General features: G+C 43.1%; 1 protein-coding gene across 2 annotated transcripts in view; it reads right to left on the bottom strand.

Moving 5' to 3' along the window:
• Positions 1-14,087, bottom strand: part of LOC100120686 (flocculation protein FLO11) — a 72,846-nt gene that overhangs the window by 16,580 nt on the left and 42,179 nt on the right. For both annotated transcript variants that reach the window (XM_016984734.3, XM_032598661.1), the window contains exon 2: positions 13,398-13,453. In XM_016984734.3, coding sequence (XP_016840223.1) covers positions 13,398-13,425 — 28 coding nt within the window. In that variant the 5' untranslated portion in view covers positions 13,426-13,453. The remainder of the gene's footprint in view (positions 1-13,397; positions 13,454-14,087) is intronic.

Raw genomic sequence — 14,087 nt, 5'->3', positions numbered from 1 at the left:
TTAGGACGTTGACTATTTGCACTCTCCTGGGACCGGACCTTTTTTCGGGGCTGTACACTCCGACCGGGAGAGTAATTTTGCCGCTGGCGCGTTCGAACACCTGTTGTAGAGCTTCGTTTTTCGCGATAACTCGAAAATGCACCCACACTTACGGCGAGTCTAGGTGGTTTTGCGCATTTCCGTGTTTTGTAGGATGTTTATAGGAGACGGCAAGGGAATGCATGCAAGAAATAATGGGACCTGGGGTGAAGAGAAGCGGTTTATTTACGGGGCTTGCCTCAGAAATTTATTCATTTCCGTGCGAAAAGAAATTTCAAGTTTTGCATTTTTTCCAATACAAAGTAAGCAATTATACAGCCAGAAGAGAGGGGCATAATCGTGTGGTGAAGTAGGGCGCCTCTCCTTAAATAAAACTTTTAATATACCTATGTTAGTTTTAAAGTTAAAAGTTCTGATCTTAACTGAATCAATCACAGCAATGATTAAATTATTAAAGTACAGAGAAAAAGTAGACTCTGTCACGAGACTTTCAAAGTAACCAAGAAAATAAATTCCATTTCATTAAATCAACGAAAAAATCCTTATACTTTTCATTCGCGGATCTATTTCACGACCATTCCAATACCGACTAACCCGGGAAATTCAATTCGGAAATTCACCAACAACAAAGCTACCTCCCGTAACCACACATAATTAGATCTCTGTAAAACGAAAACGTCAGCGAAATACACACGCGTAGAGAGTCGGCAATAGCGTGCGATCATCGGATTTCCATAATAGCAGAGCCTCGGAGCGCAACTCACACCGCAGTGTCGCGCCGACAATCAATGACTCCGCGGCGATGATTAATCGCCGGAAGCCTGACTCGGACGTTTACACGAGAGCGTCGAAGAAGAGAAGGGGAGAGGGGTGACAATGGGGGTGAATCAATCGCGTCAGCCGCGGAGTGTCGACAAGTCGCCCGCGGAAAAGCACTCGACGCGCGTCAAAGCCATAACCGATGCGATGATTGGACGCAGAATTGATAATGTGGGCGCTTCATAATGATTTCGTTACGCATACCGATGATGACGAAAAAAATCTCGATAATGCCTGCAGTTTCCACATTCAGCTTTAGAATGAGGCTCGAAGTTCCGCAAGGCGAAAGAGAGGCAAAGGGACCGCAGTAAAGGGAATGCCAGTACCGTCCGCGGGCCATAAATCAGCTGTCAATCCGCCGCGGCCGGCGATCGCATATACTATGCACGCGAAAACGCGGTAGATATTTGCGTTTCACTCGCGTGTGAAGAGCTTTGAGCGCGAAGCGGTGATCGATGAAATCGGCGCGGCCAGCGGGTATACGTGTCGATGCGTCTGACGGAACGTCGTGCGAGTCTCCTTGACCAGTCAGCCGCGCGCGAACTCGTCCGGGATTTCCAGCTCTCTGATGTCGGGAGTCTGTTTGTTTCAGGCTAACGGGGGATGCGCTCGGTGAGGAGTTTGTTTGTTTTTGATTGAGACTGGAAGCGAAATATCCCTAGTTCGAGTTATGCATAAGTCTGCAGTTCATGCGAGCACGCAAGGCTTCCCACCACGACGCTCGAAATTCCACTCTCCCGGAGTAGAGCAAGAGCGGATCCCTCGCTGCGATTCCCCGCTGCAACTCGACGGCGCGCACTTTCTAAGCATCCGAAACCCGGCCGGCGGCCACAAATAGCCCGAATGCGTCTAGCCCGCAAGGCTCGCAGTCGAACTCGCCGAGCCGCTTAATGCTCCTGCTTTGTATCGAGCCGCATCGGCGATGGCTATCTCTGCCTACTTCGCCGGGCATTGTATCATAATGCAAGATCGCACGGTGCTCAGCCAGGATGAGAAATATCGGGCAGCAGTCGCGGCCTAGAAAACGGTCGAAGGAGTAGGGAGAGAGAAATGGACGCGAGCGAGCACGTATCGCAGGCTCCGGTGTCGCAACGATGCAGCTTCTGTGTGCCGAGAGAGCGCATAATGCAGCGGAGGATTTTGCGTGCATGTGCGAAGCGCGCGCAGATGCGCAATCGCTGCAACGAGAGGTGAAATGCATCGGTCGACGATCTGAATTTCTTCGCTCTGTCTGGCTGTGTTTCTAGATTTATTCTGGTTTGGAAAATAGTTTGTTTTTCTACGAGAAAACGACAGGTTTTACATTGTGAACAGTTTCGTTGTAATTTGGTAATGTGTGAGTATAATTTATCAGGAAGTACACGAATTAACGCGATCGGAATAATGTACGCTCGACCATCAAATCAGGTTATGACAGAATAATTAATTCCTCGTTTATCTCCGGGAAACGAGAATTAGCATGGACTGCGCGTACAGCGCGGCGGTAAACAAGAAAATCGATTTGTTTGCTGCATAAAACATGAATTTGGAAATGCACGAGCGAGGTTATCGAATAACAAAAATCCCATCGACACACTATGAAAGCAACCCTCCATACAGCAGCACCTATCCGCAGCGAAGCTTGTAAATTGAAACATCATAATATCTCATATCCCGCGCATTCGCGATTCCTATCGACCTCCCAACAGCGGCACGACGTGTATACACCAACCCACACGTACGTACATGTATTCGGTAGCCGCAATCGAGGGGAATCGCCAGCTCTGGTATATATGTATAACCATATACCGCCTCGACTCCCGGATGATCGATCTCGCATACCTACTCCACTCGGTGCTGCTGCTGCTGCCCATTAAATTTATCTATCGCGAGGAGCCGCGGCTAATTATGTCGCTACGCTCAACTGTGTTACGCCTTCTTCTTCTAATACCCGCACACGCCACGGTGTGCAAGCTTTATAATACGTGTGTATAACCGTGCGCGTACGCCGTAGTCATGTCGACGGCTCCATTAATGCGCCTCCCGGAGCGCGGCATCTGGTTGACACAATCGAGCGGCGCTCGATTGAGATGTATGCTCGGCGTCGTGAATTTCAATTAGAGTGTGCTCAGGTGTGTCGAAGCCTATATACTATACATACAGCGCTTCAGGCGTGGATTCGCGTGTTACGTTGCGTCGGTGTGAGCGTACAACGCTGTGATTTTGATTTATTTTGCCTTTGCTATAATAATGTACTCGCGCGCGCGTGAGTGTGCGTGGAGAAAATGACACGAAAATTAGAAGAGTAATCCTGTCACTTTCTATGCGCCAGTGAAAGTGTTCACGCAGTCATCTTCGTATAATAAAGAGCGCGGATATTACGAGAAAAGTAGATCGGAACAATTTCATTCGAAACCATTTCAAGCGGATTCCCCCCCCCCCTCTCCATCTCTCTCTCTCTCTCTCTCTCTCTCTCTCTATACGTGTACGCGATTATAAGTATTACTCACGGGTGATTCATCGGACGCATACATTACTGAAATATCTTTAACACGGATCATCTGATTTTATCCTCGGGAATTATGTTACGCGGTTATAGGTGTATCTCATGACAATTTATGCAATAAACTAGGGCTGACTGAAATCAAATGATAATCGAATTGGTGCGGAGTAAAGGCCTTGTGTAACGCGCACGATATTAATTTGAAGTAAAACTTAGCAATGTTTATATTATACAGTGAAATAATAGCTGCGATGATCGAAAATCCCGATTTGCATATTAATCAAGCTGATTACAATCAAGACAACAGACGCGAAGATCAGCAAGGTGAGATGTGTCTTTCGTTATAAAAAATAAAGTCAATCACGGATTGTGAAACTTCACCAGGTGTGATTTATATATACCGGTTGTCAGACAAAAGCAATCCCAGAAGTAAAAATGAAAATTAACCTACTTTCCAGATGCATACGTCAATCATGTAACACCTACTTTGATATTTATCAAACACACAGGCAGCTCGCCGACGAAAATCGCGATGAGAAAAAGCAAAAATGGAATCGTCATAATTGACGAAAGATATAACGCGATGCGCTCTCGGATTGTATATAGAAAACAACAGTGAGATGAGGAAAGCATCATTCTTATGCACTCGTAATAATTAAGCCATACGTCACTTCTGTGAAAAGTTGAATAAAGTCAAGAAAACAAAAGATCGTTTCCTCGAAATAAGAATGCGCAACTGCCCGTGTCCTGGCGAGAAAAATCGGTATTATAATCGTTCTCCAAAGTAACCAGAAATCTCAACTGGATCATCCACATCAGCATAACACTATATATATAGTGTACGCGGGACACACAACGCATTTCGTATGCGCTAATCCGACCCACTTCCACGGGACGCGATTTTGATCTCAGCGAATATGCATATGGTTATGTCGATCGGTGATGTCACTGCCCAAGTGCCAAAATACTACATTTTTGCGTCTTTATTTTTTAAAATATTTATTATAAATATTTTTATTTAAAAAAAAACAATCCATCGTCATAAGTCAGTCGCCAGAGCGAATCAATTGACAATTCATTCAAGAGTCTGTATACAACTGATCCATCGATCGTTCGGCACTTTAGACACAGCCATGCAAAACCCACGTACTCTCGAGCGATCGCTGAGCGCATAGGAAGCCGAGATAACGGCGGATACGCTCGTAGCTTTTGACGTGGTTCCACGAGCGGAAAATCGTTATTGTGCACACGAACACACAGAGCCCCTCAAAGAAAATCCCTGCGGCGATAATCTTCGACAGATAAGACCTCACACACATGTACAGCTGCACGTACAAAAGAAAGCCCTTCGTCGAACTTTCTATCACGCACGCACACAATGATTTCGCGACAACGTGACGCCTCGAAATCTATGATATTCCTTTTTTCCTCCTCCTGATATGCACTACGCGAGGTTTCTCCTAATTGAAAGCGCGCGTTCGAAACTTTATTGACCATGACACTGCGCTTAAAGAAGCGTGACGACGTCGCCGCCGCTGAGCGTTCGTTGTACAGTCTCGCGTATAGAAAAAGACACGGCAAATTAGCGTACGTCGATGCCCGATTTTACCGGCGTCGTTTTGTTTGTGATCGTTATGTCATTTTAGGCGCGTTAGGATCGAGGTTAACGATCGCGCCTGTCTCTCCCAACGCCGAGACGGGTCGATCTTTTGTTATAGGAGGATGCTTGCTGTGAGTGATGTGTTCTCGACGTTCCCCGCGCTGAGATCAAGCATCGTTCGAATGAAAGTACACAAGCGCTTGAGATTTTCAGACGTAGAAATCACGTTATTTTGACCGCGGTGTAATTAGCGCTTTTTAAAACAAACAGGAAAAAATGAGGCTCTTGAAAGTAGAACAGCCTGTCCTTAACACTTACAACCGGAAAGCGGCAGATGGTCTCCTGCGATAAATCTCGTGACCCTATAGAGACCGATCGCGCTATATCGATTCCGCGCGATAGGATTGCGAAAAAGCCCGCGAAGATCGTTTCTTGCGTATACACGTATACCAGCTCTCGGCTTTGCTGTAGTCGCTCGCGGAAAACGTAGGCAAGAGCCGAAGGCGCGTGAAAGTGAATCGAGGATAATAATTATCGCGTGGCCGACGGCGGCTTCGCGTTTATGTACCTCTGGAGGCGCAGTTGAAGGGAATCTATAAATTCAGAATATTCCCCATCGTTGCGCGCGCGTGCTCTTGAGAGAGTCGACGATTGTAAATAAAGAGTGGGGTAAAATCGTCGGTTTGATTACATCCTGGAATGCGCACCTCTCTATGCAGCTTTCGGTTAGAGAAAAAATCGTTGTTGGCTTGAGCCGCCACATTGACGATTAATAAACTGATTGTGTTATGCGCTTCGGTGGTTGAGATTGTAAATAGTTTTTGCGAACGTTGTTTCCGATAACTATCGGAATCCGCTTTTTAAACTCTTGAGAATATACCTAGCTGTTTGAAATTAAGATAAACTTTGAGAAGGGCTATCAGCGCCGCTGATGTTTCTCAATTTTTAACGAATAATATTCATTTTTCAAAAGAACATCAGACGCATTTATCACATTACTCATTAAATCACAATAAAATATCGAGACACAGTTGTTGGCTTCGCGTAAGAAATAAGCGATCTCTGCAAGATAGCACTAAAATTGTAATTCCAAGCGCTGAGCATTTTTCCGCATCTATCTTCGAGAGTGCATTAATTTCCACGAAGCTTAGCGTTCGCATCTCTTACATAGCAGTTCGATAAGTGTACTAAACCGGCCATTAAGATCTTCAATATTCATTGATCAATGCTACGCGTATGCCAATAACGCAGACCGCGCATAAATCAGCCGCGATAAAACAAGAGAACAGCTGCTCTCAGACATACACGTATAAGATTCCTTGCAGCAGCTACTTGTACACAATCAGCCGATTCTCTCTTTCTCTCTCTCTCTCTCTCTCTCTCTCTCTCTCTCTCTCTCTCTCTCTCTCTCTCTCTCTTTCTCAAACCATTAAAAAACAACAACACACCCATGTACTTACTACCTCACAGCAACAATCGACGCCAAATCACCGCATGTTGTCCATCTAAATTGCCAGCTTCCAGTGGTACAAGAAAAAAATGTAGGAATATGCGCAAAGAGAAGTACGTCGTTATAAGGTCGCCGGCTCGTCATCGGGCTGCGCGGTGTGGGTGCACCGTTAGCCGAGAGCTCGCGGCAGAGGTGCACCTTCGCGAGGTCACGAGCGAGAGTGGATGCGCCCGATCGGCCCGATCCTTGACTTTTACCGAGAGCTATGCCGCGACGAGAGTATACTCGTGTGCCGAGCAAAAGGGAGAGCAGCGTCGGGAGATTTACATTCATTTGTCGCGCGCGAGCTAGAGAGAAAGAAGCCGCGTATGTTTCGGAGCGGCTTGGGTATTAAAACGTGAAAGGAGGAATGTTTGTTTTTTTTTTGGCGCGTGTTCCGTAAAATCGAGGACACGCGTGTGAGGTATTCATTATCACTGACACTCTTTTCTGCTTTCGTACACGAAAAATACCGTGTAATAATTACGGTGACTGATGCCACGGCAAGCTGGAGATGTTTATTTGAATTTCTCGCGTGATACGTATCATACAAACGAGCATACCTATTACATTCCCACAAAAACTGCTCACAATAATAATAACAAGTATACATCCTCTCATCCGATGCTACAATAGATTTCAATAGAAGAAGAGCTAAGGTCGACTTCTTTCTCTCTCCCAGCTGCTGAGAAAGATCGAGTTCGACCGAGTGAAAGAGCATCATCTCTGAGGCTAATCCCACGAGGTATACGAGTGACGAGAATTTGAAGACTATACGATGACTTTGCCCATGATCGTAATCATCGCGAGAGATGATGACGATGCATCGCCGCGCGGCCAAAGAAGCGTGTATACACGTCCTTTCAAACATTGTCGTAATCGCCTACAAGCGAGATCGTGGCTGTGAAATTGGCCGCGACGATGGACGGATTAACTTCGCTCGATATAGCCGCTCATTATAATTGAATTGTGTGCTCTTTAACGCACCGAGATTCAAGGATTTGAACTGGACGTTGCAAATTTAAATTTTAGAACTCGGTTGTTTCGGTGAAACAGAGAATGCGAATGCGGTCAAAGAGCGAGTGATGTAACTGTTACAATATCACGGAAAAAATGGTTGGTAACGTTAACAAACCGCTTGGCAAAATACGCACCAACTATTTTTTTGGTTAACCTAACCAATAACTTGATAAATGTTACCAAAAAAGCAGGTAACTTACCAATTATTTTATTCTACTTACCAAGTACTTGGTAAGGTTAACCAAAAAAATAGTTGGTGCATATTTTGCCAAGCGGTTTGTTACTGTTACTAACCATTTTTTCCGTGATAGTGCTCAATTGACTGATGGATGGTTCGAGGTTGCGATAGGCATAAAATTAATTTTTTTTCGAATTTGTTTTTGAGTAATCAAATAAATAATTTAAATACCCGGCTATAGTCATATTTTTTTCTCTTTTCGAGGCATTGGATCATCTAATTGATCGGCGCATAATGAAATGACTGACATAATGTTGATTCTAATTTGAGTTACCTTTCGTATTTATAATTTATTTATGAAAGTACCATCGAGTAGAGTTGTTGGGCAGGAAATCGTACACCCTTCACTTTGTTAGTAGTAATAATATGAATAAAATTAAATGATGACGGTTTTATTCTACAAGTATAATCTTGGGACGCTAATTTTTACTTTACTCATTTTATACTTACGATATTTTACTCGCGGTGAACGGCGCATATATGAACTCATTCTAGTCGAGCAATAAAATTGATTCATCTGCGCGACGCAAAACTTAATATTTACTCAGAATTCCGTGATCGGCGGTTCGTTTTACCGTTACTTAACGCCGATGAATGAAACCGATTCCCTTTTCGATGTATCGAATTCTTATACTTTTCGCGACCCTCGCGGTGCTCGACTCCATAGCGATATCTCGTTACCCCAAGCATTGCGCAAGCATCAGTCGGCGCAATAAACTCATCTTCAGACGTTCTCCATTTTTTGCGAACTTTCTTAGCCTGGCAATACACTGTCTTTGTAATTACCTTCATTACTCCGAACTGCCATGCCTGTAGCGCAATTCACCGATCGTCTCGAGAATCGGGAGAAAAAATGCTTTCTGATCGAGCTCGTACTTATGCCAGCAGCCACTTCGAATTCATCAGTCATCTCTTTCCAGGCTGTCATTAAATCCTCCCGCCGCGTAATAATACTCCGCGGCGTTTCGAGTTCGTGAGTAGTTCATCTGCTCGTAGCTCAAGCTCACACTCCGCGCGCATACGTAGCTCGCGCGATTAAAGATGGAATAAAACGCATAGCTAAGGCCACATCTCCCTAATCAATTAAACTCTAGCGGAGGGCATTCGCCGTTGGGTACGTAACCTTTCTCTTGCCAATTCTCGAGGTCGTGCACCAAACGGAGAGAAGAGAAGCTTCCTGCTCTACACGCTCTTGCGAAACGGTTCCCCTTCATATAGCGAAGCACGCACGTTTCTTCGACGCCTCGAATTCCAAGGAAGATAAGGACGTATGGTTTTCGCTTGGTGAATTTCAAAGTTAAATTATTTCTATGGGGAGGCTACGACCTTCCACCTCCACCTAATGATTCTTGCTAAATTCTCACACAGCGACCTATAATATTCTCAGCATATGAACCTCCTGCAATTAAAAAGTCTTCGCGTACCATTCAGCAGTCAATATAGCGAGATAATCAGCAACAGTCTACATCTTCTCAGAAACAACTATAAGTTCGTCTACACGTTCTCTTTGACAGGCTAAATTACCTCATTATACCCTCGCGACGTCAGAATAATACAGCTACACACACACACACACACACACACCTGATAAATTCAATACCAGTGACACGCGCCACTCAATTAACCAGACAGCGATATTGTACGGTGACGCTCCTACTCAGTGGTGACGAGGAGAAAAGAGGGGTGACCATTCGATATTTATTTATCCTCCGTTTAAGCATTGAACATTTCATCGATGGATGTGCGCAATTATAATTTCTCGATAAATTCTGTGCATAATATATAGTACTGTCGTGTTAATGTAAAGAAAAGGGAAATCCACTGCGGCCCCGATGTCCGCGTTTTTTCTTCTGCGGATGGATGGACGGATAGAGAAAAAACAAAAGACCGATTGTTTCCGCCCGACCTGCTTATTAAAGAGAGAGAGAACGGATCGATCGAGCGATACCGCTGATGCGAATGCGAAATGCAACTAAAGAGCTGTCGAGGGCTCGCTGTTGCTATTCCCTTTTCAGCTTTTTTGCGCTTAAGGCGAGCTTCGTAATGGTTCAGCTACGGCAAAACAGACATCTATACTTTTTGTTGAACAAGAATTGCTTTCCAGTGTATTTACAGCAATAACTATAAATTAGTTGAATTTTGTCGGTCATGATTTATCTCCAGACCTCTATAGGAGTTCGAGTAACTATTAAAATTTTTACATAAATAGCAAGAAATTATCTCTGATCGTTATAAGGTACCTATAAAGAACTTGAAGAAAGTTTCTAAAACTCATTGATAAATATTCAGCGATTGTATTATTCCGATCTTTGCAAGCTAGGCACAAACACGATCAAAGACAGTACTTCATGAAAGATCAAAAAAGGCCTATGATAAAACTCAACGAAATTAAAATACGTCATGCGAAAACGACTCGTCGAACTAAAATAAATGATAGCAGTAGGTTGCTGAAATACGTACACAACGAGAAATTGCTTTTCCGCACCCGACCGCGGCAGCGAGCCAACAAGGGGGAGTGTTTTTTTATCTAGATAAAGAGAAGGTACCTGCTTATTATGTTTCACAACTTGAAAAGAACACTGTTTACAGATTCTTTTGTATGCAGTTTCAGATATAATTATATCTGCATAAAACAATCTTTTCAAACAAAAATACCGTGTGCAGAGTGAATTTTGTAAAAAATGTGCTATGGTCCCGATAGTTTTGCAGATGAAAAAAAAATGACGTATTGAAAAAGGAATATCTGTCTACGGTTCGTATTTTTGTTTGTAAAATAAATACTAAGAAAAGACTAGCCGGTTTGGATTTCAGAACTAGAAGTATTATAAGGATTTGGAGTTTAAAAAAGCATGTTCAACAGAATAGCTGTAGGGACGACTCACAATATCCCAGGCATTAGCGGGATTTCGTTTTGTGCCACGATTTTCAATGCTAAGCGACAGATCAACAACGACGAGAAAAATGTATACCAGCTCTTTGCAACGTGAAGGCGGAAAATTTAATGAGAAAAATATACACGCATTTATGATATTCAAATTAGTTGGATTCAGTCTGTAAAGTATCGAGAACAACAGAATAATCTAATATAACTTCATCTCTCCGTTTCGCATAATCAATGCCACAATCAGCAAGCCAAAGAAAAAATGTAACGACGTAAAAGTTGTAATTTCCTTTGCACAAATGAACAAGCGATTCTCTACCCGCTTAATTCGCTTTTTTCATTAAAAAGAACGAAGAAGAAGATTAAGAAGTGCGCACCAAGAAGGAGCCGTTTAACTGTGCCGAGTGCACTCCAGCTATGAGCCAATTAAAGCGAGAAAAAAAAACGAAAGAACCCTAAGCTGATTCACATAGGTATATGGAGAATTCTAAGGGAAAAATGCCATTTTCTGGTTGGAGAAACCGAAAAAAAGAAATGTTGGGGCACGCGCCTACAACCTTTTTTTCATATTGTACATGTTTAGAACAATGCAAAATCACGTTCCAACATCGAAAAAGTGCCTTGTGACACTGTTTTAAAGGCCCTTCAAATTCGTCGAAAAATAGCCATTGTTCAACGGCATGTACCTTAATGATAAGGACACGAACAGAACATGTGTTCCGGTAGAATGAAAGAACGGGAAAAGAGCTTTGATTAAAAAAAACGCGTTAAAAATGCTTGATTTGGTCAAAAGTTACGCACAATTGAAAATGCGGAAAAATCCTGAAAAAAGATACAAATTTCTTGACTTGAAAAATCCTGCAATTTTTATGATATATCCGCATTTTCAATTGTGCGTAACTGCACTTTTTCGATGTTGGAACGTGGTTTTGCATTGTTCTAAACATGTACAATAAGAAAAAAATGGTTGCGGGCGCATGTCTCAACATTTGTTTTTTTCGGTTTCTCCAATCAGAAAATGGCATTTTTCCCGTAGAATTCCCCATATACACAGCTCAAAGCTACGCAGTGGAGTGCGCGAAAGAAGAAGACTCGAGCTTTGCCCATTACTTAAAACAATCACTCTCGTGACCGTTAAAAAACATGGTGCAAACGTTTCGCGGGCAGAAGTACTTGCCACCGAGGCGCAATGCGTGCGAGAACTGCTCGTTAATGCGCCAAGCTTTAAGAACTGCGCTCTCGTGGAATTTCGGAGATAGGCGAATTTAATAGAGTGGATGAGAAGATCCGGTAATCGGTTGTTCGAATTGAAACGCTAATTCAATAATCGAACTGGCCATTAGCATTTTGTAATCACAAGAGATCGCCGTGGATGCCAAAAGTGCTCGCTTTGGATTTCTATGCTTTATACTTTTTGTGTATTTAAATACAGATTTATGAATATTTGCAAACAGTGAGTATATTATGATCAGTCCAAAAAATAAGTTCACCCCTTCTCCAAAAAATTATACTGGAAAAGAAGAACAACATAAACAAATGTCCGATTATTATCATTAAAACTATTATGAACTCGGTCTTATCATTATGCCAGAGGACCCGGATTTAAATCCCGATCGAGCCACCAAAATGTCATCATCGGAATCGGCTATAATCTAAAATTAGCACAGATATTTACGAATGAAATAAAAATTCAGATGTTCATGATGTTTGAACGCGTAACGGTCGAGCTCGATCTCGACCTTATCATATATTTTAAGAAAAATATATTTTTATATTTAAAAAATAGTCTAGAACACCGATGTCTTATTACTTTGAACTTTCAAATCCCAAAACACTTATAAAGTGCGCCCAGCGCCCACAAACGCATAGATTATATAGTCTTTCAAAACTGCAGAGAAGAAGCGAGCGGTCCTCGCTAGAGGCCCCAGAGTACTTAAGTTCGTGCAATCGCTCGACCTTGTACCTCCATCTGCACAAAGCGCGAAGAGACTTTTGCAAGGCGCAGAACAGCCGAGTAATATATGGTCCGATTCATCCATCGCGCCCAAGGCATGTCGGGACGGGCAGCGGCACCTTGCGCAGCACAGCCAAATAATCCGGAGGCAAGAAGACTAGACCAAAGACAAAGGCGAGTGCGCGTTTCCCAATTTTCTTGCAATTCGTGTACACTACTAGCCCATAGTTATCGCGGTCTTGATCGTCACGGCTTGGAGAGCGCCCCGAAAAACTAGCCTGCGCACAGCGAAATTTCCGGTTGCCCCCGACGAGCGTCGCCGTAGCTGATCCATACGCATACCTACTTAGCTTTCGTGTACGTGCGCGGAACACGGCAGCGTAACCTTGAAATTGACAATTAATCATTGCACATTGCGGAGGAGCGCAATATAACGCCGACAATAGCTGGGATTGGGCAATCATCGACGAAAAATTGGGTCCGCACCGCGGAGCTCATGCATAGCGAAATGGCCTCCTCGAGTGTTGCGTTCGAATCTCGAAGTCCGTGTGTATGACTTTATAGGGAGGAAGGAGGGAAAATATTGTGGATTCACCGCGCTATAGAGCGAGTGGACCGCCGCGGCGGAGGACCTCAAGCGTGTTTTATTGTTTCTTTACGGCTCGCGCCGGAATATTGTGGCACTACCGGCCCATCCGTTCTGTGCTAATTCAATGGCGTGCCTCGGGGGATTTTCAAAATCGTTGCTGTGGTGCAGTCATTTCCAGAAAGCCTCCGCTATTTTTTGGACGTCAAAATAAATACCTATGCTTGTCCGCGCAAACTATTGAGTGAATTATATCAGTATTATAATTGTTACACAATGTTTTACTTACATAGCAGAAGAAAGAACTTGAAAATCATCGTCGCTATCGGGACGCCAGCTCGAAGCCTGCAAATGAAAATAAATTACACATTTATTAGTATTGCCATGTCTTATAACACGATAATTAGCGGCAATAAAAAGTGAGAAATTACGAAATGATTTATCACGAAAGAAAGCCGCACATCAACTGTTTCAGTCGCTACACTTATATTTTCGTGAGAAGAAATAGGTAGAGATAAAATCGCCGAGATAAATACTTTCAGACACGCATAATAGTTTGGGGGATTGGTAGATCGGAATAATAATGATGTGACGCATATATATCTTTGTAATCTAGTTTACACTCGCGACATCGTTTTTTTTTCATCTGGGTTATATGGGAATTCCATTTATGACTATGAAATTCGTAAGTATAGTATTATGTATATAGAGAGTTCAAAAAATACAGTCACAACCAGGAGTTTTTTCTACGTCGATCGAGCACATTTATCATCGAAAAACACGCTATTTCCGAGAAAATATTAATAAATCACACGAAATATATATATATATATATTCTCTTATACCATCATCGTGAAACAGAGTCAGAACGCGGCAAATAGCCCATACCAGTGCAAAGTACATAGCGAGTGGCTTTTCGTGTTGACATTTTTAATATCGATATATTATGCTTCGGTCTGCATACATAAATATATATATA

The sequence above is a fragment of the Nasonia vitripennis genome, chromosome 3 (genome assembly GCF_009193385.2).
Source record: "Nasonia vitripennis strain AsymCx chromosome 3, Nvit_psr_1.1, whole genome shotgun sequence".
Lineage (NCBI taxonomy): Eukaryota > Metazoa > Arthropoda > Insecta > Hymenoptera > Pteromalidae > Nasonia > Nasonia vitripennis.
This window is presented reverse-complemented; position numbering and strand designations above follow the sequence as displayed.